The sequence below is a fragment of the Nanorana parkeri genome, unplaced genomic scaffold (assembly GCF_000935625.1).
Source record: "Nanorana parkeri isolate BGI_ZX_2015 unplaced genomic scaffold, ASM93562v1 scaffold1026, whole genome shotgun sequence".
In the NCBI taxonomy this organism is placed as follows: Eukaryota; Metazoa; Chordata; class Amphibia; order Anura; family Dicroglossidae; genus Nanorana; species Nanorana parkeri.
Genome location: NW_017307294.1, coordinates 327560 through 347613, shown reverse-complemented (window position 1 = coordinate 347613; position 20054 = coordinate 327560). Strand labels below are relative to the sequence as shown.

Sequence of the window (20054 nt, the reverse complement as noted above, 5' to 3'; positions counted from 1 at the left end):
AGAAATAAAATTGTTTTTCTTTAGTAGGGTAGGGGAATATGCATGTGACGGTTCTCATTCATCCAGGTCATGGTATATCTGTAAAAAATGAACTAAGGCAACTGGACTTGCTGCATTTTTTTGAAGACATTTCGCTGGTCATCCAACCAGCTTTTCTCTGAAGTGAGAAAGCTAGCCGGATGACCAGCGAAACATCTTCAAAAATACAGCAAGTCCATTTGCCTTGATTTATTTTCTACAGATATAGAGTAGGGGAAGGTTAAAACTTTTTCACATTTTTGCTTCTGTCCCTATGGCAGATTTTTCCTCACTTCCTGTATGGTGAAACTGTTGTCAGCAGGACAAAAGGTGAAGGTATTTATTAACAACATAGCACAGGATAGCACTAAAATCCCACAGGGGTTCTAATCATTTCCCAGCCTATCCAAAACTAGGAAAAACTGACATACACTTATAACAGTTGCCAAAATATCTTGTCTTCTATTTGTGTATCAAGATTGTCCAGTCTTTCTCAAAATGCAGCTCTGTCAGTGCCACGTGCACTTTAATCTGTGGCATAGTAGTGGTATATACAGTATAGAGTTCCTGTATTGTCTGTTCTTTTCTCTCCTCTCTGACAGGAAATACCCAGAAGTACCTTGGACTCATTCATGCAGCCTTTCCAGAGCACCCTGTGGCTCCTGGTGGGTCTCTCTGTCCATGTGGTGGCGGTAATGTTGTATCTTCTGGACAGATTCAGGTCAGTTTATAAGCTCGATATACATAATAGATGCACATAAACAGCAAAAGTAATAATAATAAATACACTAAGTCAGCATTGGCCATAGTACATTGGGTTTTGCCTTTTTTTAAATGAAATCCCCTAAACTAACCCATATGAACTATCAGAATAAAACCCTAAATAATACAACAAATGCTTATCCTTTATAAAATAATAACATATGTAATTACAAAAAATAAAACTAATAGTTTACTTCCCAAAGAGAAGAAAATAGCCCACATATCATAAATGTATTTATTGTATTTATTACGTGATAACAAATACTGATTTTAGGAGTAATATCAGTAAATACTGGATAAACCGCTCTTACATGATAAAGGTCAAGGTTTCGCTCTAGTCAATAAGTAACATCCTGCAGAGAGGATAAGATAGCATAACTAGGGGAACGAATCTCCAAAAAGGAAATAATGGCACAGCTAAACCCCTCCCCCCATAAAAATAAAATATCCTCATACTCACCAGTGCAAAGCTCCCCCACCATACAAGCAGCTGGAGGTCTGCATCTTCAACTGCAACCATCCAAGAAGAGAATGCCCCACTCTCAGTAGGGGAAGGCGGCATGGTTCACTCTCCTTGGATGGCTGCAGTTGGAGGGGCAGAACTCCAGTTTCTTGTATGGTGGGGGAGCTTTGGCACTTGTGAGTGTGGAGATATATTTTTGGGGTTGTTACCTGTGCCATTATCTCCTTTTTGAAGATTCAGTCTCCCAGTCGTGCTGTCTTATCCTCTCTGCAGGATGTTATTTGTTGACTGGAGCTAAAACCTAATTTTTTTTAGCAAAGAGCTGGTCTTGAAGATGTGGATTAAATCTATGAAACATATTGATTGCCTTTTTTGTAATGGAATAATACAGTGTACCAATATGTAAAGTACAAGTTTGAGTGGTTATATATATGCAATATGTACCCAAAATGCACCTGTCGGTTTCATCTATTTTAATACATGTATTTGTCTTTTTTGTACCAATAAATTATCGTTTTTGTATTTGTTATAAATAGTTTTGTAACGAGCTGTAATTTAAAGTTTCTTGATTCCAATTTTGTTCCAAATTATCCTTTCTTATTAACCTTTATAAAGCTCAATACATTAAGGGTTGTCAATTACAGACAAAAACTAGCACGAAGGCAAGGGACAGGAAGACACAGCCTTTTAAGGAGCTAAAATTAGAAGCAAAAACGAATTATATATAAAGCTGCTATAGTCGCTATTATTCCACTGACATAAGACAATGTTAGAGGTCTCTCTTCACTGTTTATATCTCCTGTCTCCATAGGAATGACTGCCTTGGCTGGGGCAAACAGAGGGTCAGAGGTCAACTGACAGTTGCTGACCTCACATGTTATCTCCCATCTTCTGAGTGTGCAGTGTGTAAGGTGTATTGTAATAGCAGCCCCTGCAACTAGTTTACATTTACTTTCCCTTCGCTCCTCACTGCTCCATTCACGCATGGAAGCAAATTTACCTATGGGAACATGTGGCACTCCTTTTCCTCTCATTAACAGTGGCAGTTCTTGCTGTCTGGCTGTTCAGGCACCCAACACTGTCAAATGGGGGTCAGAGAAAGTCACTTTAACTTCATGTAAGCTTCAAGGGGCCACAATCTTGGCAAAGGTAACTTCTAATCAATTTTGCAGTACATGCTGGTATTTTAAGAGATGCAGAACTGTAGATCATCCCCAGCTGCACCAGAGTATTCCAGTCTGTGCACGCTGTCCATTATCTACAGATTTATTGTTAATTTATGTAATATGCGTGTAACAAGAACACATTCAGCATTGTGTAATATCTTGGCTATTGCAGAAAAGATGACTGGAACTAACACAAATAAGTGTCTGAAGGTATAGAATAGATCTTCTTGCTGACTGCAACCAGTTATCTTTGTTCTTTGATGTTCCTGTACAGCACACAGATATCTGATTAGTTGCTTTGGGCAATGTGAAACATTCCTCCTCTTTAATATATTAGCTCCAATAAGGTACAATAATCCACAATCAAGCTACTATGAATAGGATTTTGTGCTGTGCTTTATTATATATAATATGTATTTGCAGTCCTTTTGGGCGGTTTAAAGTGAACACAGAAGAGGAAGAGGAGGATGCACTGACGCTCTCTTCTGCCATGTGGTTCTCCTGGGGTGTCCTTCTGAACTCTGGTATTGGAGAAGGTATGGCATGTGTTTACTGTACAGAGCAGACCTAGTTTCTGCAAATCATGTAAGAAAATATAATTTTTTAACTAGACAGGACCCACTCTGAAACCCAACTATGAAATGCCACACACCAAGGGCTGTTGTTGAAGAGCTATCCTTTAAGGCACTGCGAGGCAGCTGCAAAATATTGCTGTGCCATGGCAAACATATGGGGCAAATCTAGAATACTTCTACCTGATTAGAAGACCAAATAATACATTTTTCTAGTGAACTTGGTGCATAAGGATGAGGAAAAGTGTGTGGCCTTCTCATGCTGTGACTACTTTGTGACTCCATGGTTGTGATATATTTCATGTGACCACACTGGGGCTTTGGCTCCTGGGTCCAGTGTCTATACTGACAGGACTTAAATTGAAAAAGACAACCAGCTGCAGAACTTTGTCCACACTTATGATTATTGTGTCCAATAAGCTGACCTCTGTTGCTGTAGGCCCAGTGCCCATTACTTCTATTGGTCAGCAAAGTGCCTAGTGAAATTAAGGCATACATTCCGCTACTCATAGAGTTAGAGATTAGCCTTCTAGTTTCTTTGAGTTAAAAAAGGAGACCAGTGCTATTACAATTTGGTTTTACCTGCAAACCCTAACGTATTATAGTCCCACTCTATAGAGTCCTGAAACTCTAGGCTTGCTGCTTCCTTTAAAAAAAGGTTTTCCATGGTCTGTCACAGCTATATTTCCCATTATCTTGTTCTGCATTGTAGGAGTTCCATTAGAAGACGATGAAACCAGAGTTGTGCTTTGTAATGGAAAGCACTTAAGCAGACCTGGCAATTCTGGTGGGGATATCTTCTCACTGGAGACCCAAAAGATAGAAGCCAGCATGTTATTCAATGTGCCAGTGACCATGGAGAATTAAAAACATCTGTTTTGTATAAATATTTCCTTTATAACCACCCTGTCACCAAAACAAATATTAACAAAAAGCACCCTGAAAAAAAAGCACTAATGCAGTACAAACCTGTCCTGCTGCTACCCATGTCTTGGATCTTCATGTCCTTGTAGACCTGTGACCGATATTAATATCCCCATCATCCAACACTCGCAGGTGCATTGGGTGCCTGTGCCCACTCCTTGGAATCACAGCACATGACTAAGCATGCAAGCATCCATCACACCCTCGAGTATTGAATGGTGAATAATCTGCTAGTGGCCAAAGCTTTGCAGGGGAGTGAAAATTTGAGGCACAGATGGCAGGGCAGGTACATTTTAGTACCCTTCTACTACAAGGGTGTTTTTTTGCAACATTGTTGCTTTAAGGAACAAAACTGAAAAATCATAACCGACTCAGGTCTCTGAGAACATTTGTATAGCCTCTGCAGCAATGAAATTTGATTTTCTTGATGCTAAGCATCTATTTTTTTAGATTGTTACCTTAATTTCCTTAATATCATTATCTACAACAGTATAATAAACAGTAATTTCCCCCAAGGCGATTACTTATTTTCCAAGGTACATGGCAAACCACAGAATTAATAATAAACACATCAGTGCTCTAATTAATGCTGGCAAAGTCTATATAGGCTCTTAATCCTCAGTGCCCTACTTTTACAAAACGAATAACACTTAAAAGGACTGAAAGTCAGTACTGAAACTTAGTTAACACCCAAACGTAGACATGTAGAGGATTATTGTAATTGATGATACTTTTAATGAAGTTGTAAGTGTTGGGAAGACAGATAATTACTTCTTGGTGTTGCCAGTTAAGTGTCAAGCTATCAGCACAAGGATGAGGATTCACTGCAATGCAGAACGAGGCAAGCATAGAGCACTAATGGCTTCTGTTAAGGCATGGTTAAGGCTTTATGTTAGGTTAGTGTTAAGGTCAGAATTTAGGGGAGGTGTTTTAAGGTGCCCCATGCCGGGCAAAGCAACAGGTTCACTTAAATGCCCGCTGTCCACCTCTCCCCTGTAAAAATTAAAGTTTACTTTGCTCCCCCGCCAGTCACCCAGAGCAACTGGTACTTCAAAGTATGGATGCACAGGTATAACAATCTGCTTTCTCCCATAATGCAGCACGGGGTGTCTGAGTGGTCAGTCATCAGCCTGATTGCTGTTACATGCAAGATAATAGATCTTGTTCTAAGACTGATGATGAGTCAATGTTACATGCAGGCAGGATGTGGGGGTCCTCAGAACTGTGTAAGCTCCAATCGGGAAAAAAAGAATTTTAGCACAGATTGTAACTTCATCACAAAAAAGTATGTAGTATATTTATGTGCACTAATGATCACACCCAATCAGAAATATGTTTGACAACAGTTCAGTATTGTTTGCCAAAAAAGGGGATTTGTAATTGGTTGCTGTGTGTTAGCTTTTTTCTCCTAAATGTGTAGTACATGGCCTTATAGTTTTACTGCTTCTACTTTTACAGGAGCACCGAGGAGTTTTTCTGCTCGCATCTTAGGCATGGTTTGGGCTGGATTTGCTATGATCATCGTAGCTTCTTACACTGCCAACCTGGCTGCCTTCCTGGTGTTGGACAGGCCTGAGGAGAGGATAACAGGAATCAATGACCCTCGGGTTAGTATGAAGACCGGTGAATTGTCTTATTCTTAAAGGATGACAAAAAATAACATTCCAGTGGTAAATGAACAATGATATACTAAATAATCCACTGGATCCTTATATCTTTCAGGTACTCTAGTGATTACATTTTACCAATGGAGCTCTTGACTGGCTTCCCCAATATAGAATTTCACTCCTGCTGAAATCTATAGAATGTAAAATTCCTTTTTAATGGTAGACCCATTGTAATGGTGGCTACTGGGGTGCAGAAAGCGAGGAGTAGAGGGCTTGAAAGATAAAAGAAGCTGGTGTGTATTTTACACTGCAGATTTTTTTTCAACATGAAACGTCTAGTTTTTGTGTAATGTTAGCAATTAAACCTCATTTTTTAAAATATATCCAAACTATCCCTCATTTAAAGGAATTGACCCTCTTTTAGAACCAAAGCCCTCTGTCCCGCTTTCCATTTTAGAGCTCTATCTCTTTGTGCTAAAAGGTTTCCCCTTTTCCCATCTAAAAAATTTGGGAGGTATAGCGTAGGTTTGCTTTGCACATTTAAAAATATCAAGAGATTTACTACTGTAAATATTAAAAAGTAAAATGAAATCTGACACAGAGCAAGCAACATGAGAGCTTCAACATTTTCTGTTTCAATATGTTTTTTATTGAGTAATACAAGTTACAATGCAAAAACATTAGTTCATATATTAGGCATATACAGGGCTTGAACAATCCACTCGTCCACTCGTCTGTGACGAGAGGACGGTGGAGCCCGACGAGTAGCTTCCCGGCCCGCCGTTGTAATTACCCGGCCGGCCGGCAGCTTTACATTCAAGCGATCCAGCGTCTCTAGAGACGCTGGATCGCTTGTATCAGCATCTGTCACTGCCTTTGCCGGTCCCGAGATCCGCTGTGCCCGATGCGGCCGGGACCGGCACAGCTCTGTGACAGGAGATCAAAGGGAGTTCAGTATACGAACTCCCTATGATCTCCTCTCAGTCCCTGAATGCAGGAAGTTATGTATGTTACATCACTTCCTGCATTCAGTGGCACTCTCCAGCTACAGAAGCTGATGAAGCAGATCTCTGCTTCATCAGCTTCTCTGGGGGTCCCTAGGTGACATTAGGGGGTCTTGGAGACCCCTGATGTCTCCATAAAGAGGACCTGTCATGTAAATTGGCTATATAGGGGGCTTCTTAGCCCCCGATGTAATAGCAATAAAGTTGTGTCAAAAAAAAAAAGTAATACAAAAAACTAAAGAATCATAAAAAAATAAAGCATAAACATTTTTAAAAAGAAAACAATTTTTTTTAAGTCCCCGCCCACCACATACACACTCAGATATGCGTCGGGTGTGCCTACGTGCGAAAACGCCGATTGCGCCTATTGTGCCGCACATGTTACATATCGCCGCAAACGTCGGAGTGAGAGCAATGATTTTAGGGCCATCAATCACCAATAACACTAAACTGATGAGCAGTAAAAACGTTTTAAGCGTCGCCTATGGGCGTTTTTTGCGATTTTGCGGGCGCACGCAATTTTAAGTTTTGACATGTTTGGTGTCTATTTACCCGACGTGACCCCGACTTTTATGTTTTGGCAAAAATATGGGTAATAATAAATGTTTTATAACATAGTGTAGGGAAATTTTTTTTTCTTTTACTTTTTTCATTATATGGTAAAAAAAAATAGCCCTGAGGTGATTATATACCTCCAAACGAAAGCTCTATCTGTCCCCAAAAAATGTTAACGTAAATTGCAAGGCCGATAGTCCGGTCATGCTGACTGGTGACATTTTTGACTGACTGGTGAGACACCCTAACATTTTTCAAGTCCTGGCCATATAATAAGAACATACACATCCTGGAGTCACAATAATATATAAAGTAAACTCATCTTTCCCGCAGTGGAGACCTGGGGTCCAAACTGTGGGAAGGGGCAGAGACCCAATAGGGTAGTAGATAATGTGGTAACATAACTATGGTCCAGGAATGTAATCTGTGGATTCAAAAGACATCAAGCAAGTCGGATATGACCAAGTGAATAATGCGTAAGAGTGAAACATATTTAAGGTTAGTTAGAAAATAAAGAAGGCTACAGAGATTAGATAGAGGAAGGAAACATAGAAAAGGTGTGAAACTTTTGAATACAAGTAAGACCATCCATAATATCAGGACCACCATATGATCAAATTTTACATCGAGGGTGCAACAACCAACATTTCCAAGCCGCACAGAATTTGTGATACCTGTTGTTTCTTATGGCAAACATTGAGCTTCAACATTTTGATAAACTACATTTTGTGCCCCCAGATCCACTTTTCTAGTGATAATACTGACTACAGATGTCAAAGGGAAACATTGCACTGCAGTGGCCTGCCCAGGGCTTGCTCTGTATGGTATTCTCTGAAATAATGTTTAAAAATCAATTTTTTTAATGTATAGTCTTAACCATATAGGTATGTGGGGGCAGACAGAATTGCTCAATACATTACATACCCAGGCTCAGAAGTATGTAATGAATATGAGCAATTGTTGTCCTGTACTTCTCCTTGTTGTTCTGTACTTCTCAGTTAAGCAGGAGGGCTGAATGAGTGGCCAATCTAAAAATATAATACAAATGTTAATTTTTTCATCTATTCGCACAGAACAAACGTCCACAAAGATGCATAGGGTGAATGCCTTTGCGAATTGTTTAAAAATAGGCTGCACAGGTGCCTTTTGTGAACATGCTACTTTCTCTGTAATATATACTGAGCCATTGTTCAAAGGGAACTCTGTATGACTGGGAAATTTGCCAAACATTCAATGAACACTACCTTATCTAAATAGATAGCTTTGAAGTGACATGTTTACTTTAATTTCTTTTGGGCCTGAGGAAAAAAATTGATTCAATTGGCATTTCAGGGAACATTTTTGTAAATTGTGATTCTACTTGCAATTTGGAACACAAGAGCAGACGCTGGGTATCAGAACATGTTGAGAAATACAACTGGGAAACCAGATCGAATATAATATAAAACAAAGATTCAGAATTGATATGTGGGTAGCCGTATATATTTTAAACACATGGCAGGGCTAACCAGTAATGAGTGTTATCACTGCCGTAAACAGTATAAGGACACAGACAAAAGTGTTCTGTCTGCCGCAGTATTTGGAGAGGAATTTGTCTCTGGGATGGCGTTTTCTGCAGGGTGCAGAGGGCAATAAATATTTCACACATGGGAGTAACTGGGTTGTAAAACGGTTACACATAGCCACGAGATAGCATACAGTAAATACTAGCATGAGGCAGAAAGGAAATATTGGTTCATGGTAGGAGATGGACGTCCGGTGCTCAGTATTGTCACAAGAGATCTGCTAGGCCTCTAACTTGTAAATCTTGGTTTCGTTTCTCTTGAGGGTAGGTAATGCTTTTGTGCTACTTTAAAGCACAGCCTCACTGTATTTTTATACTTCTACTTACTAGTTGTTTCTTGTGTCCACAGCTGCGAAATCCCAGCGACAAGTTTATTTATGCCACTGTCAAGCAGAGCTCCGTGGACATTTACTTCAGGAGGCAGGTGGAACTGAGCACCATGTACCGGCATATGGAAAAACACAACTATGAGAGCGCCGCTGAGGCCATTCAGGCAGTTCGAGACAAGTATGTAATTTACTGTCTACACCAGGCATGTCCAAATGTTTTTTTTTTGTCCAAATGTTTTTTTTTTCTGTGACATTTGTGGCCCATTACCTCCTTCTTTGTGGTCTTTGGTGGAGTTAGAATATAAGATGAACACTCTCCAGCTGTTCTCCAGTTGATAAATGATATACTTTCATATATCATTTTGCATCTCATTTCTTCAGGAAATGTTTTAAATTGACTGTCATTAGGGATTTTTTGTAAATTAAGGCCAACCTGTTAAGAAAAACATTAATACTTACCTGTCCCACCATCTGTGGTGCAGATCTTCCCTCTCTTTTAAGAGCTAAGCAGTCTGAAAAACCTTCTGAATCCGATACTTCTGGGTGTGTTGGATGACTTGTGCTCAGTTGTTCTATCTATGACCTCCACGTCACTACCTGTATTGTTGTATGAGGAACCACAGTGCTAAGTGGGGAGCAAGGAAATAGACATTTTAATTTGCAGGATCTTCAGTTGGCGCTTTCCCCTCATTATTGCATAGATCAGTGGTATGAGCTGCAGGAGAGGTAAATATTCATTGTCTTCTTTGCAGGGGCACATTATTATGAAGCAGTAGAAAGGTATCATGGCACACTCACAAACCAGCATGTCAAAAAACTTGTCTCACCACTAAGGTTAATAACAGAGGTATGGATACACGTCTTCTGCAGAAAATGTGAAAGCCGCACAGCCGCGCCAAGGCTTGACACATTATTATGAAGATCGCTTTTAATAACAGAATCACTTTAAGGTCCCTTTTGCAACGAAAAACAGGGTTATTCACTAAAGGGTTCTGCCTCTTCTTGAGTATGCGGTCCAGTTTTGGTCGCCGATTCACAGAAAGGATGTCCTTGAGCTGGAAAGGGTCCAGAGAAGGACAACTAAACTAATTAGGGGATGGAGAGCCAAAGCTATGAGGTTACTAGATTTAAACATGTTCACGCTGGAAGTGAGGAGATTAATGGGGGACATGATTTTGATGTACAAGATGTTCAATGGCAATAGCAATATCAACAATAAACTTTTTACTGTAAACTCCATAACAAGGACTAGAGGCCCCCACCGAAAATTGGAGGAGAAAAGATTTAACCACAAGGGGCGTAGGGGCTTCTTCTCAGTTAGAGCGGTTAGGGTCTGGATCTCGCTGCCACAAGCAGTGGTATTAGCTGAGAGTGTTGAATCATTCAAAAAGCATTTGGACAATTTCCTCAGAGATCGTAACATACAGGGGTACAGGTACCCTTAAAAACAAGATCACAGGGACTCATTCACACGCATACACATGCAGAATCACATACATAAACGCAATAGGTTGAACTTGATGAACCTGTGTCTTTATTCAACCTCAAATACTATGTAAGTTTAGAGAGGGCAGGAGAAGTGAACAATCTAGGACAACATAGCTGAACTGGAAAGTGAGCTGAATTGGAGAATTTTTCCAAATCAGCTATGTTGTCCTAGATTGTTTACTTCTCCTGCCTTCTCCAAACTCTTCACCCTTTTGTGAATAACCCTTTAAATGTTTTAAATTGCAATTGATGCTATCAGGTTTAACTACTAACGTGATATAATTTTGTTCTAGAATTAAATAGGTATGACCCTCGTTTGACATAATGTGGCCCTTTAAGGATTAACTTCACTTAGTTAAACCCAGTCTTTCATTCTAGTTTGACATGTCTGGTCTACACTCAATGGACGCTTATGGGAAGTGCAAGGTGCAGATTCAGTGCTCTAAAGCAACTAATTGCTGTCATTATTTAAATACATCTTTCCTGGGGATTTACAGTTCTGGGAACCCAAAGGATTGAATTTATCAAAGGGGATGTGGATTTAATAAAATACAGGCATTGGAGGTAATAGCAGGGGTCCAGTTATGTGTGTTTCTAAAATTGCAGCGGGGGGTTACAATTTTTGATCCAAATAACTGCAAATAATACTTTTTTTATGGGGTTAGTCACTGTAAACGTGATCTTCAGTTAAAGTGGGAGCCTACTGGGCTGAGTCAATCCCTGGCTTGTTATACTGTATATATTGAATACTAGATAGGGAGATCTCCCTGCTATAATTTTTTACTCTCTCCTGCGTTTTGAGTGTTCCCGACCACCTTTGCATGTTCTAGCTCCTCCTGTTACATTCTCCGCAATAAAAAAAATCTATAAAAATCCAGTAGGAATGGTGGGAACTGTTCATAATGGTCACAGCAGGTGTGCAGAGTTGAGATTGCAGCATTGAGACCTCACCAGTAGAGTCCCTGAGAGATATAAGATCCCATTGTTAATTCTCCTGCATTTACTATAAAATAAACACAGCTTAGGGTGGACTGGTCTTTTTAACCCTTTGAAGGTTTGTATGACCCCTTTTCACCTAGTTAGCTTCTATGGATTATGTCAGCCTTAACCTTTGCCCCAGTTCTCTCCCGCAACACATGCGGTTTCCCAGTAAAAAACAACATGGCTAACAATCCATCTCCTGCTCTGGTATGTCACCAAACTGCATTGCTGTCCAGGGTTACTAAAGTGCAATAACTGAGGTGACTGGAATGTGTGTCACTACGTGCACAACGAGAGCAAATCTCAGTAAAAACAAAATATACTGAACAAAGCCATTGTTCATGGTGGTGTATTTTATGGCATAACTAAAAAGAAAAACATTCACAAAATGTAAGACTTCTATGATCATGCACAGGTCTTTTCCCACTCTGTTTGTTCTATGATCATTGTCACCAAGACCAAAATTTTACAATTGTCACCACAACAGGAATAAATGGGAGATTTGTTCTGGAAAGATGAATTTGAGTGTTAGTCTTTGTGATGATTGCAGTGGTCTTATTGTTTCAGCAAGTTAATTGGAAAGTTATTGATCTCTTTTCTTTGTGTCTTAGTAAACTCCATGCCTTCATCTGGGACTCGGCAGTGCTGGAATTCGAGGCCTCCCAGAAGTGTGACTTGGTCACTACTGGAGAATTATTCTTCCGCTCTGGTTTTGGGATTGGTATGAGGAAGGATAGTCCGTGGAAACAAAACGTGTCACTGAACATTCTCAAGTATGTTGCTGTTTTTTTTTCTACATTTAAAGTGGAGCCATGCTGTAAACATCTGTCAGACAGCCATTGTGCGGCCTAATACATGATTGAGCCAATCAGTTTTACTGGAAGTTTACGATATCACTGAAAGACTGCTCAATCCCCCAGTGTCTGTAGGCCATTTAGAATCATTAGAACCTACAGAACCGATCTGCAGAGTTTGAATATTAATCTTCCTTACAGAGGTGCACATGTATATCAGGAGGTTGGCAGCCCTTGACTGTCACAATGGAGCCTATGAAAAAGATCACCCAATCTCTCATGCCACATCACCACCACAATATACAAATGTAGGAATTGTGTTTTCTGCCTCTTGTCGGCAGTCAGGACAGTCACATTCCCCCAAAATGGGTGCCTAGTAAAGGGCACATATGACCTTACCGGTTTCAGTGTGCCTGTGCGGTACAAAACCAATGGAACACTGCTCTGTATTGCAGGAACCTCAAGGCCACAAATCCAGGGCAGTTTATTATGCAATCGGAGCCACAATTTCTAAGGTCATGCTTTGGAAATCTACCTCCATATTAACCTCTGAATTCAATTAGTTAATGGGAAGGCTCGGAGGATGGATGATGGTGGGTCTGATTGCAGCTATGCAAATCCTTTTTCCAGTGTACAAAGTTAAAAAAGACAACTGAAGATGTCAGCTATACAAACAAGGGACCACTTTATTTTATGTAATTATTCATAGCTTGCCTTTAAAGCGGGATTCCAGAATTTTAAAAAGTTAACCCCTGCAGTAGGGCTACCCTCCTGAGCCACAGGACCGAGGATTAAGTGAGTAGCCCTTCTTTATTTTCACCCCTAGAGGAAAATGAGCAGTTAACCCTTGCTTTGGGGTTAGGTAGGCCCACTGCAAGGGTTAACTTTTCAAAATCCTGGAGTTCGTCTTTAAGCAGGGAGGTAGAACTGAATGAGATGCAGAGCTCCCTCTAGTGGGCAACCCGCAAATCTCTCAGTTAGTACAACAGCAAAACTATGAAAGTGTGTGCATTTAAAAATGTGAAAATCATATAGGTATGGTAATAGAATTCCCACTATTTATCGAATTTTTTTGTTGTTGCTATTTTTAAACAATGATAAAGATCAAATACAATTGCAAATACTTAGTGACACTAAATTTAGGACACTGTCCTTCCTTCTAGAGGGTGGCTACTTTTCTTCCCCGTGGTCCCTGTGTGTGTTGTAAAGTAGCCACCACTCCTAAGCTCACTCCCGGGAAGGACTACAATCTCAATACAAATTTGTAAGCTAATCGTGACATTGTAGTCCATCACAGGAGTGAGCTTGGAGCGGTGCTACTTTACAACACACACAGGGATGATGAAGAACGAAAATAGTCACCCTCTAGATGGAAGGACAGTGTCAGCATGAATTCAGAGATGATTTAGGAACTGCAGCCGAGTGATGCACAAATAAGATACATTTTATGTTAATAGTTAAGGTACTTGAAGGCATTTTAAGATTTAACTCCTGAGTTTAGTGTCACTTTAAGGAAAGAAGGCATTGCCATCTCACGCGCTGTGGTATAGAACACAAAAAAAACTCTGTTTAACAAAGCAGGTTTGCTTTTCACACCCAGACATTTAGAAATTTCAAATGTCTGGGCCAAATGTCTGAAAACTATCTGTAATGAGGGGGGAAAGTTACTCAGAAGCTACATATTTATTTACAATAGCCTTATGTAACAATTACATTTGAACTCCAAGTAATGCAAAGGTAATGCATGATCTGTATTTCCTGTTATTCTGCGTCATGTGAAATAAGTACTATAGGTCAGGGAAAAGGTAGATTGGAGATATGCGATGATTGTATCTCTCCATAGAAGGTGGATTAATGATTAAGAAAATGTCATTGGTGCTGACTGGTAGCACGTCTTTTTTCTAGATGTACCAGAGAAGTATAATATTTTGCTGTTGGTTCTGTTTTACTAGAGCACCTAATTCTTTAATGCCTATACAGCATTTACAGTTCTCAATGAGAAATATTTCTCTTTTGCGGCAGTCATGTTAGCCATCTACAGCTGAAAAGTTCATTAGGACTCAATGAGAGATGGAGTCTTAAAATAATCCTGACATGGAAAATATATGGGAGCTGCTGTCGCTGACCTATAAAATGATTGCTGCGTGACTGTTATGCTGACCCTTTGCTTTTAATGCTTTTGGTGTCACTGATATGGAACAAATTTGCAGTTAAGAAAGTAAAAAAAAAGTCAGTGTTTAGCCACATGCATCCCCACGGTCAGTGACACAAGGGGGTTGATTATTAAAGGAGCTTAGGCTGCTCACATAGCAAAGTGAATTTTCACTTTGCATGGGAATTTTCATTTAGCTTAGCGAATATGGTGAAAATTCACTTTGCAAAGCATACCCAGTCCCGTGTAAGGAAATCTAAAAAAAAACTGGACATGACTGGATATGACTACATGACTTCCCCTCATTTACTACGCTAAGTGAAAATTCCCTTGCCATGTGAAAATACACTGTGTTAAGTGAATAGCCTATACCTCTTTGGTAAATCAACCCTAATGCGTAGAAGCCAGAGGGTGAGGATGATGTTGAGGTAACCAGCACTTTTGGAAGGAAAGCTCAGCAATGGCAGCCCAGTTGCTTCTCCCTTTACAGCTGTCTATTAAATAAGACCTGTCAGTGTTAGCCAATATCAACCAATCAGATTTAAATGTTCAGATTATAATGGGTCCTTGTCTTTTAAAAATAATAATCAAATGACACAAACTGTTGCTATATGGGAGTCTGTTCAGAAGGTAGAACAACAAGCTTCATTTATGATAGAACCAGCAGTGGAGGGTCTTGAACTATCATTTTTCTTGCAGCAACCGAGATGTCCTTCTCCTATTTTGCATAAGTGCATTAGAGGTTAGTATAAAGAAAGTCTATTGAAATCTCATTTTAATTAGGTTAATGAGGTTTTAACTCAATTCAATTGTTTGTTTTGGCTTTCCATAGAGTGTGGAAGAGCTACCTTTCAGAGGCACAGTTACGAGAAGCTGACAGAAGGTTAGAATGCTTCCCTTCTCAATCTAAATAAGTTTTAGCTGGATATGCTTTAAATAATCAGGAGGTATGATTTATTAGTGTGAACCCTAAACCATTTTTCTTCCAGTCTACAAAGATGTTTCTGTTTCAGGAAATTTGCAGCATAAAGTCTCGACTGTAAATAGAGGTCTTTCATTTGTTGACATATTTCTTTCACAGAGTTAATCTCATCTCATGTATGTTCTAGAGATGGGTACTATAATGGCAGAACCCAAAACAAGGCCTGAAGCCTTTCCAGTGATGTCATCTAACATGCTCTGAATTTATTTCTTTGTTACTCTCTAGATCTCATGAGAATGGATTCATGGAAGATCTTGATAAAACTTGGGTCAGATATCAGGAATGTGATTCTCGCAGCAATGCGCCAGCTACGCTTACATTTGAGAACATGGCAGGTGAGCACTGTAGTTGTAGCTGTTCACCAGAGTTACAGTTAAAGTATATCTCTAGCCAAAAGCTTAGTTTTGAATAGAATATAGGGTTAGACGTTCCGATGTAAAGTGAGGTGAAATCTCCTCTTAGATGTCCTCATTGGATAATTTCCCCTCTAATTCTGTTTCTGTGACAATTGTAAAATGTTGGATTTTCCATAACTTTCCATTTTAGAATATGAGCCACAAAACGTTGTTTTGCCTGCCACACAGTTTTAGCATTTACAAGTGAATGCTTGGTCTAGGAGCAGACACTGCAGTATGTCTACCACACTATTTACAATATTACCTTCTTTAATGAGTATGTGAACTAACTGCACTCATCCCTTAGGCCCCTTCAGGGTGACGTCAGCACTCCCTCTCTCTCTCGAGGCACAGATGAATACCCACCAAGTTTCCCGACGGGCCCATCCTCTATTGATCTTTACATCCTGTGATGGGTGTCTTCTTCTCCTGGCCAAGCCTGCACAGTATATCCCCATTGACTTCTATGGGGCTTGTCTCCCAGCCGAGAGATAGATGCAGACGAACCCCATAGAAGTCAGTGGGGATGTTACTGCACAGGCACAGCCAGGAAGAGGAAACGTCTTCAGCAGAATGTAAATGAACATCCGGGTCCAGGCTGGTTGATAAGTAGTCATCTGTGCATGGGCAGAGAGGGAGTGGTAAAGTACCTTAAAGGGGTTTAAAGGATAAGTTAATTATGTTTTAAAGTGCACTTATCCTTTAACTAGAAAACTCTCCTCTCTGCCCCCCATTGGTGTTCCTTTTACTTTTATTACTGAAGCCCAACTTGTTTGACTGCAGGGCTAAGCCCTGCCTAGTTACAATGTGTCTGTCTAATGAGAGCAGCTTGGTGGCTCAAGGGTGCTCTTGTTGGATATGGAGGTGACCATTGAGGGAGGACTCAGAGAGAGGCACGCAGAGGTTGGTTTTCTTGCTAAAAACCTAATAGTCAGATGCGGAAGTCTAATTAATTGCCATGAGCAATGAGAACTGTATTTACTGAGTCCTGACTTCACGCTAACAGCTATCTTTATTATATCCAAATCAAGCAAGTCTAATGCAGCTGTCCATTGGGAGTTTCACTAGGGTATTTGAGGGTCTATCCAGTTCAAATCTCCCTGTATTTTGTGACAAAGCCATTTACAGATACAGAGATCTCTACAAATAGAGTTATGTCACAGAATACACCCCAGAAATGCTTGAGATGTGCATAGCTAGCTTGTTATTGGCAGAAATCATACACAAGATGTCTCTGTTCATGTAACACATGGGTATAAAGCATTTCCTGTCTGCCTCTCCTTCCCTGCCCTTTGCACAACCTCTATTATAAATGCTTACATAAAGTATCTTCTGTTTGTAAAGAATGATCAGGGGCGTTGACTTTGGATCGACCAGGTATAAGGACCAACATAACTGTTAATATTTATTGTTTTCTCAAAGGTGCCCTTATTCTTTATTATAATTCCGTTAGACTTTGCATAGCAGATTATGGGTTTGTAGCCACAAGACTCACATATGTTTCCCTTTAGGTGTCTTCATGCTGGTGGCTGGTGGTATTGTTGCTGGAATCTTCCTGATATTTATTGAGATTGCATACAAGCGGCACAAAGATGCCCGCAGGAAACAGATGCAGCTTGCCTTTGCCGCCGTTAATGTCTGGAGAAAAAACCTGCAGGTATGACAAAACGTTTTAGAGAACTTAAACAACAGGTGCGTCCCTGTTCTTCTGTCTGAGAACAGCCATGATCGAGTCTGTGTCCGATCACCATTGTGGTCTCCTCCATCTCACTGTGATTCTCCAGTGTGACTTTGTAACAGCACTTTTTTATGTTTTTGCCATCCTTTGACGTCAGTGTGGTGACCTGGCCTTTGTCAGAAGATGGCTGACAATTGTCCACCCTGACAATAAGGAGGCCATTTGTGTATATCATTTCATTGTTATTCTGAAGAAATACATCTGTCACTACTGTGCAACATTGCAGGTAAAACTGCAGTATTATTAAACAAAAAAGGATAACATCTAATACAAATAATGGACCATAACGCTCAACACAAAGTGCGGCCATTTTTTACCTGAACTAAACACCTCAGTGTGGTCACTAGTTCTTACAGAGTGTTTGCTGTCAAGATGTGGCTGTCATCAAGGGCCCCATCAGTTATTGGTCATCTGTGAATTCAAAGGCTGTATTGAATATTGATCTGGGCTGAAAAATGATTGGCTCCTTTTGTATCCTAAAGGATTTTGGTGATGTTATTTGTTCCTGTGAACTTGCTAGGCTGCACAAAATGGTTGGGTCTCAAAAAAAGGTTTATTTGTTGACTTGCATGTGGCATATGTAGTCATAAAGGAAAAAACTAGCATCATTCTAGTTAAATTCCTTGACTAGAAATATGCTATGCTATCCTATCATTATAATTACAGCAACGTTTACTTCCTTAATGTATCATATTTTCATGTTTATATTTTATGTATAGATTTAAGGTGTGCCTCTAGTATTGATATGTCAAATTGTATGCTTCCTCAATGAGCATAATGTACTATTTTCAGAAAATATGTTGACAAAGACTCTCTTTCTCTATGCTTAATAGCATTCCTAAGAATCCCTGGCTGGTTTGTTTACAAAAACAGTCAGCCAAGGATCTGTCATTTTCAAGGATCCCAACATGAAAAAAAGTAATTTCAGGGTGGAGAGAGCAGCCCCCTGAAATGATGGCAGAAAGCAAAGAAGCTATTGCTTCCAGTGCTATCTGCAGGGTTTTTTCCAGTATTCTGACAGCTGCTGCCATCAGAATTTAAAAAAAAAAAACACATAGGAATGAATAGCTAGATTGCTATTGGCTATTTCAATAGCCAATAGCAAGCTAACTATTGCACCCACCCTCTGCTGCAGTCAATCAGCAGAGGAGGACCTGATGGAGAACTTCAGGTCCATCTCTGCTGATTGACAGCAGTAGTGGGCGGGTGCAATAACTAGTCTGCTATTGGCTATTGCAAATTTAAATAACCAATAGCAATCTAGCTATTCATTCCTATGCTGTTTTTTTTTCTCTGACTGATGGCCCTGATGTAAAAAAAAAAAAGAGATAGAGCAGAGTAAACCTTTCCGGGAGACTCTCGGAACATCCAGGAGTGTTGGGATGTCTGCATTTTGCATTGGTAGTGCAGCGGGGCAAGATTATCAGGTATGGGGCTAGATCTACATCTCTGGATAGCAATGAATTTACATAGTTGGACATTGTTTACTTTTTTTTATTGTAATGTCATTAAATGACTTTGTTTAAGGTGTTGGTGTGTTTATTTACTTTGACCTGTTTCTGGGATTGATTCACAATTGCTATTCATGTACCCTGTACTCATTCCCCAAGGTAAACGTCTGGAAAACTGGGATGTGGGATGCGGAAAAGATGCTCTTGTCCACTCTAAATTGGGACAATCTGTCTCGCAAGAATACCCCCAAAAACCCCCCCCCCCCCCCCCCCCCCCTCCCGTAGGGTACTCTTCCAATTTTCAAAGTCATGTGGCCTGGTATGGTTCAGAAAGGGGGAGATGCACACTCGCTGCCAGCCTTTTCCTAGTCACCCAAGCTGGGTGACTTTTCTTGTTATGTACTCTCTTCATTACCACATCCGGGCCTAAGAACGATGTGGAGGTCTGAGGGGGCTTATTAGAATCTGACAGTACCCTTTATAGTTTCCCAAAGAAATGTTAAAATAAACAAAGACAGCCACACCGTGATAAAATCCTTTATTGCAAAAAAAAAGTAAATAGCGTCCCACAGTGTATAGCCTTATCTTTTATCACGTCTTCCAGAGATGTAGATGCAGTGTCAATCATGATGAACCTCCACTATGAGCCGCCTGACCATGTTGCCCCACCGTCTTGATGACTCATCTCCACATGACCACACCCCGCTGCACTAGTGCCGCAAAATGACAGATTCCTAGCCAGCTGCTGTTTGTAAACATAAACAGCCGAGCATACTGGGTGACATCATTGTTCTAATATCATGACCACATTTGATGAAGTCAGTTGACGTCACACAGGATCCCCGGCTGGTTTGTTTTTACAAACAGAAGCTGCCTACCTTCTGTTATTTAGCGGCGGTAGTGCTACTGAACTATACCCGGTTGGTTTGTTTACATACGGCAACCGGGGATTCGTGTGGGCGTACTGCCCGAACTGTAAGGCTGGGTACAGGTTAATCTCAGGTTCAGGATCTAAACCCAAAGCTTATATATATATATATATATATATATATATATATACATACATACATACATACATACATACATACATACATACATACATACATACA

General features: G+C 40.2%; 1 protein-coding gene across 10 annotated transcripts in view; it reads left to right on the top strand.

Annotated features, from left to right (window-relative positions):
- The window catches only part of GRIN1 (glutamate ionotropic receptor NMDA type subunit 1), a 69934-nt gene that overhangs the window by 39297 nt on the left and 10583 nt on the right, over positions 1 to 20054 (top strand). For 8 of the 10 annotated variants that reach the window (XM_018567270.1, XM_018567273.1, XM_018567274.1 and 5 more), the window contains 7 exons: positions 621 to 739; positions 2833 to 2945; positions 5364 to 5512; positions 8985 to 9142; positions 12045 to 12206; positions 15587 to 15696; positions 17268 to 17413. In XM_018567270.1, coding sequence (XP_018422772.1) covers positions 621 to 739; positions 2833 to 2945; positions 5364 to 5512; positions 8985 to 9142; positions 12045 to 12206; positions 15587 to 15696; positions 17268 to 17413 — 957 coding nt within the window. Of the gene's footprint in view, positions 1 to 620; positions 740 to 2832; positions 2946 to 5363; positions 5513 to 8984; positions 9143 to 12044; positions 12207 to 15586; positions 15697 to 17267; positions 17449 to 20054 lie in introns of all 10 variants that reach the window. The other 2 variants (XM_018567280.1, XM_018567279.1) reach the window with 1 other exon arrangement.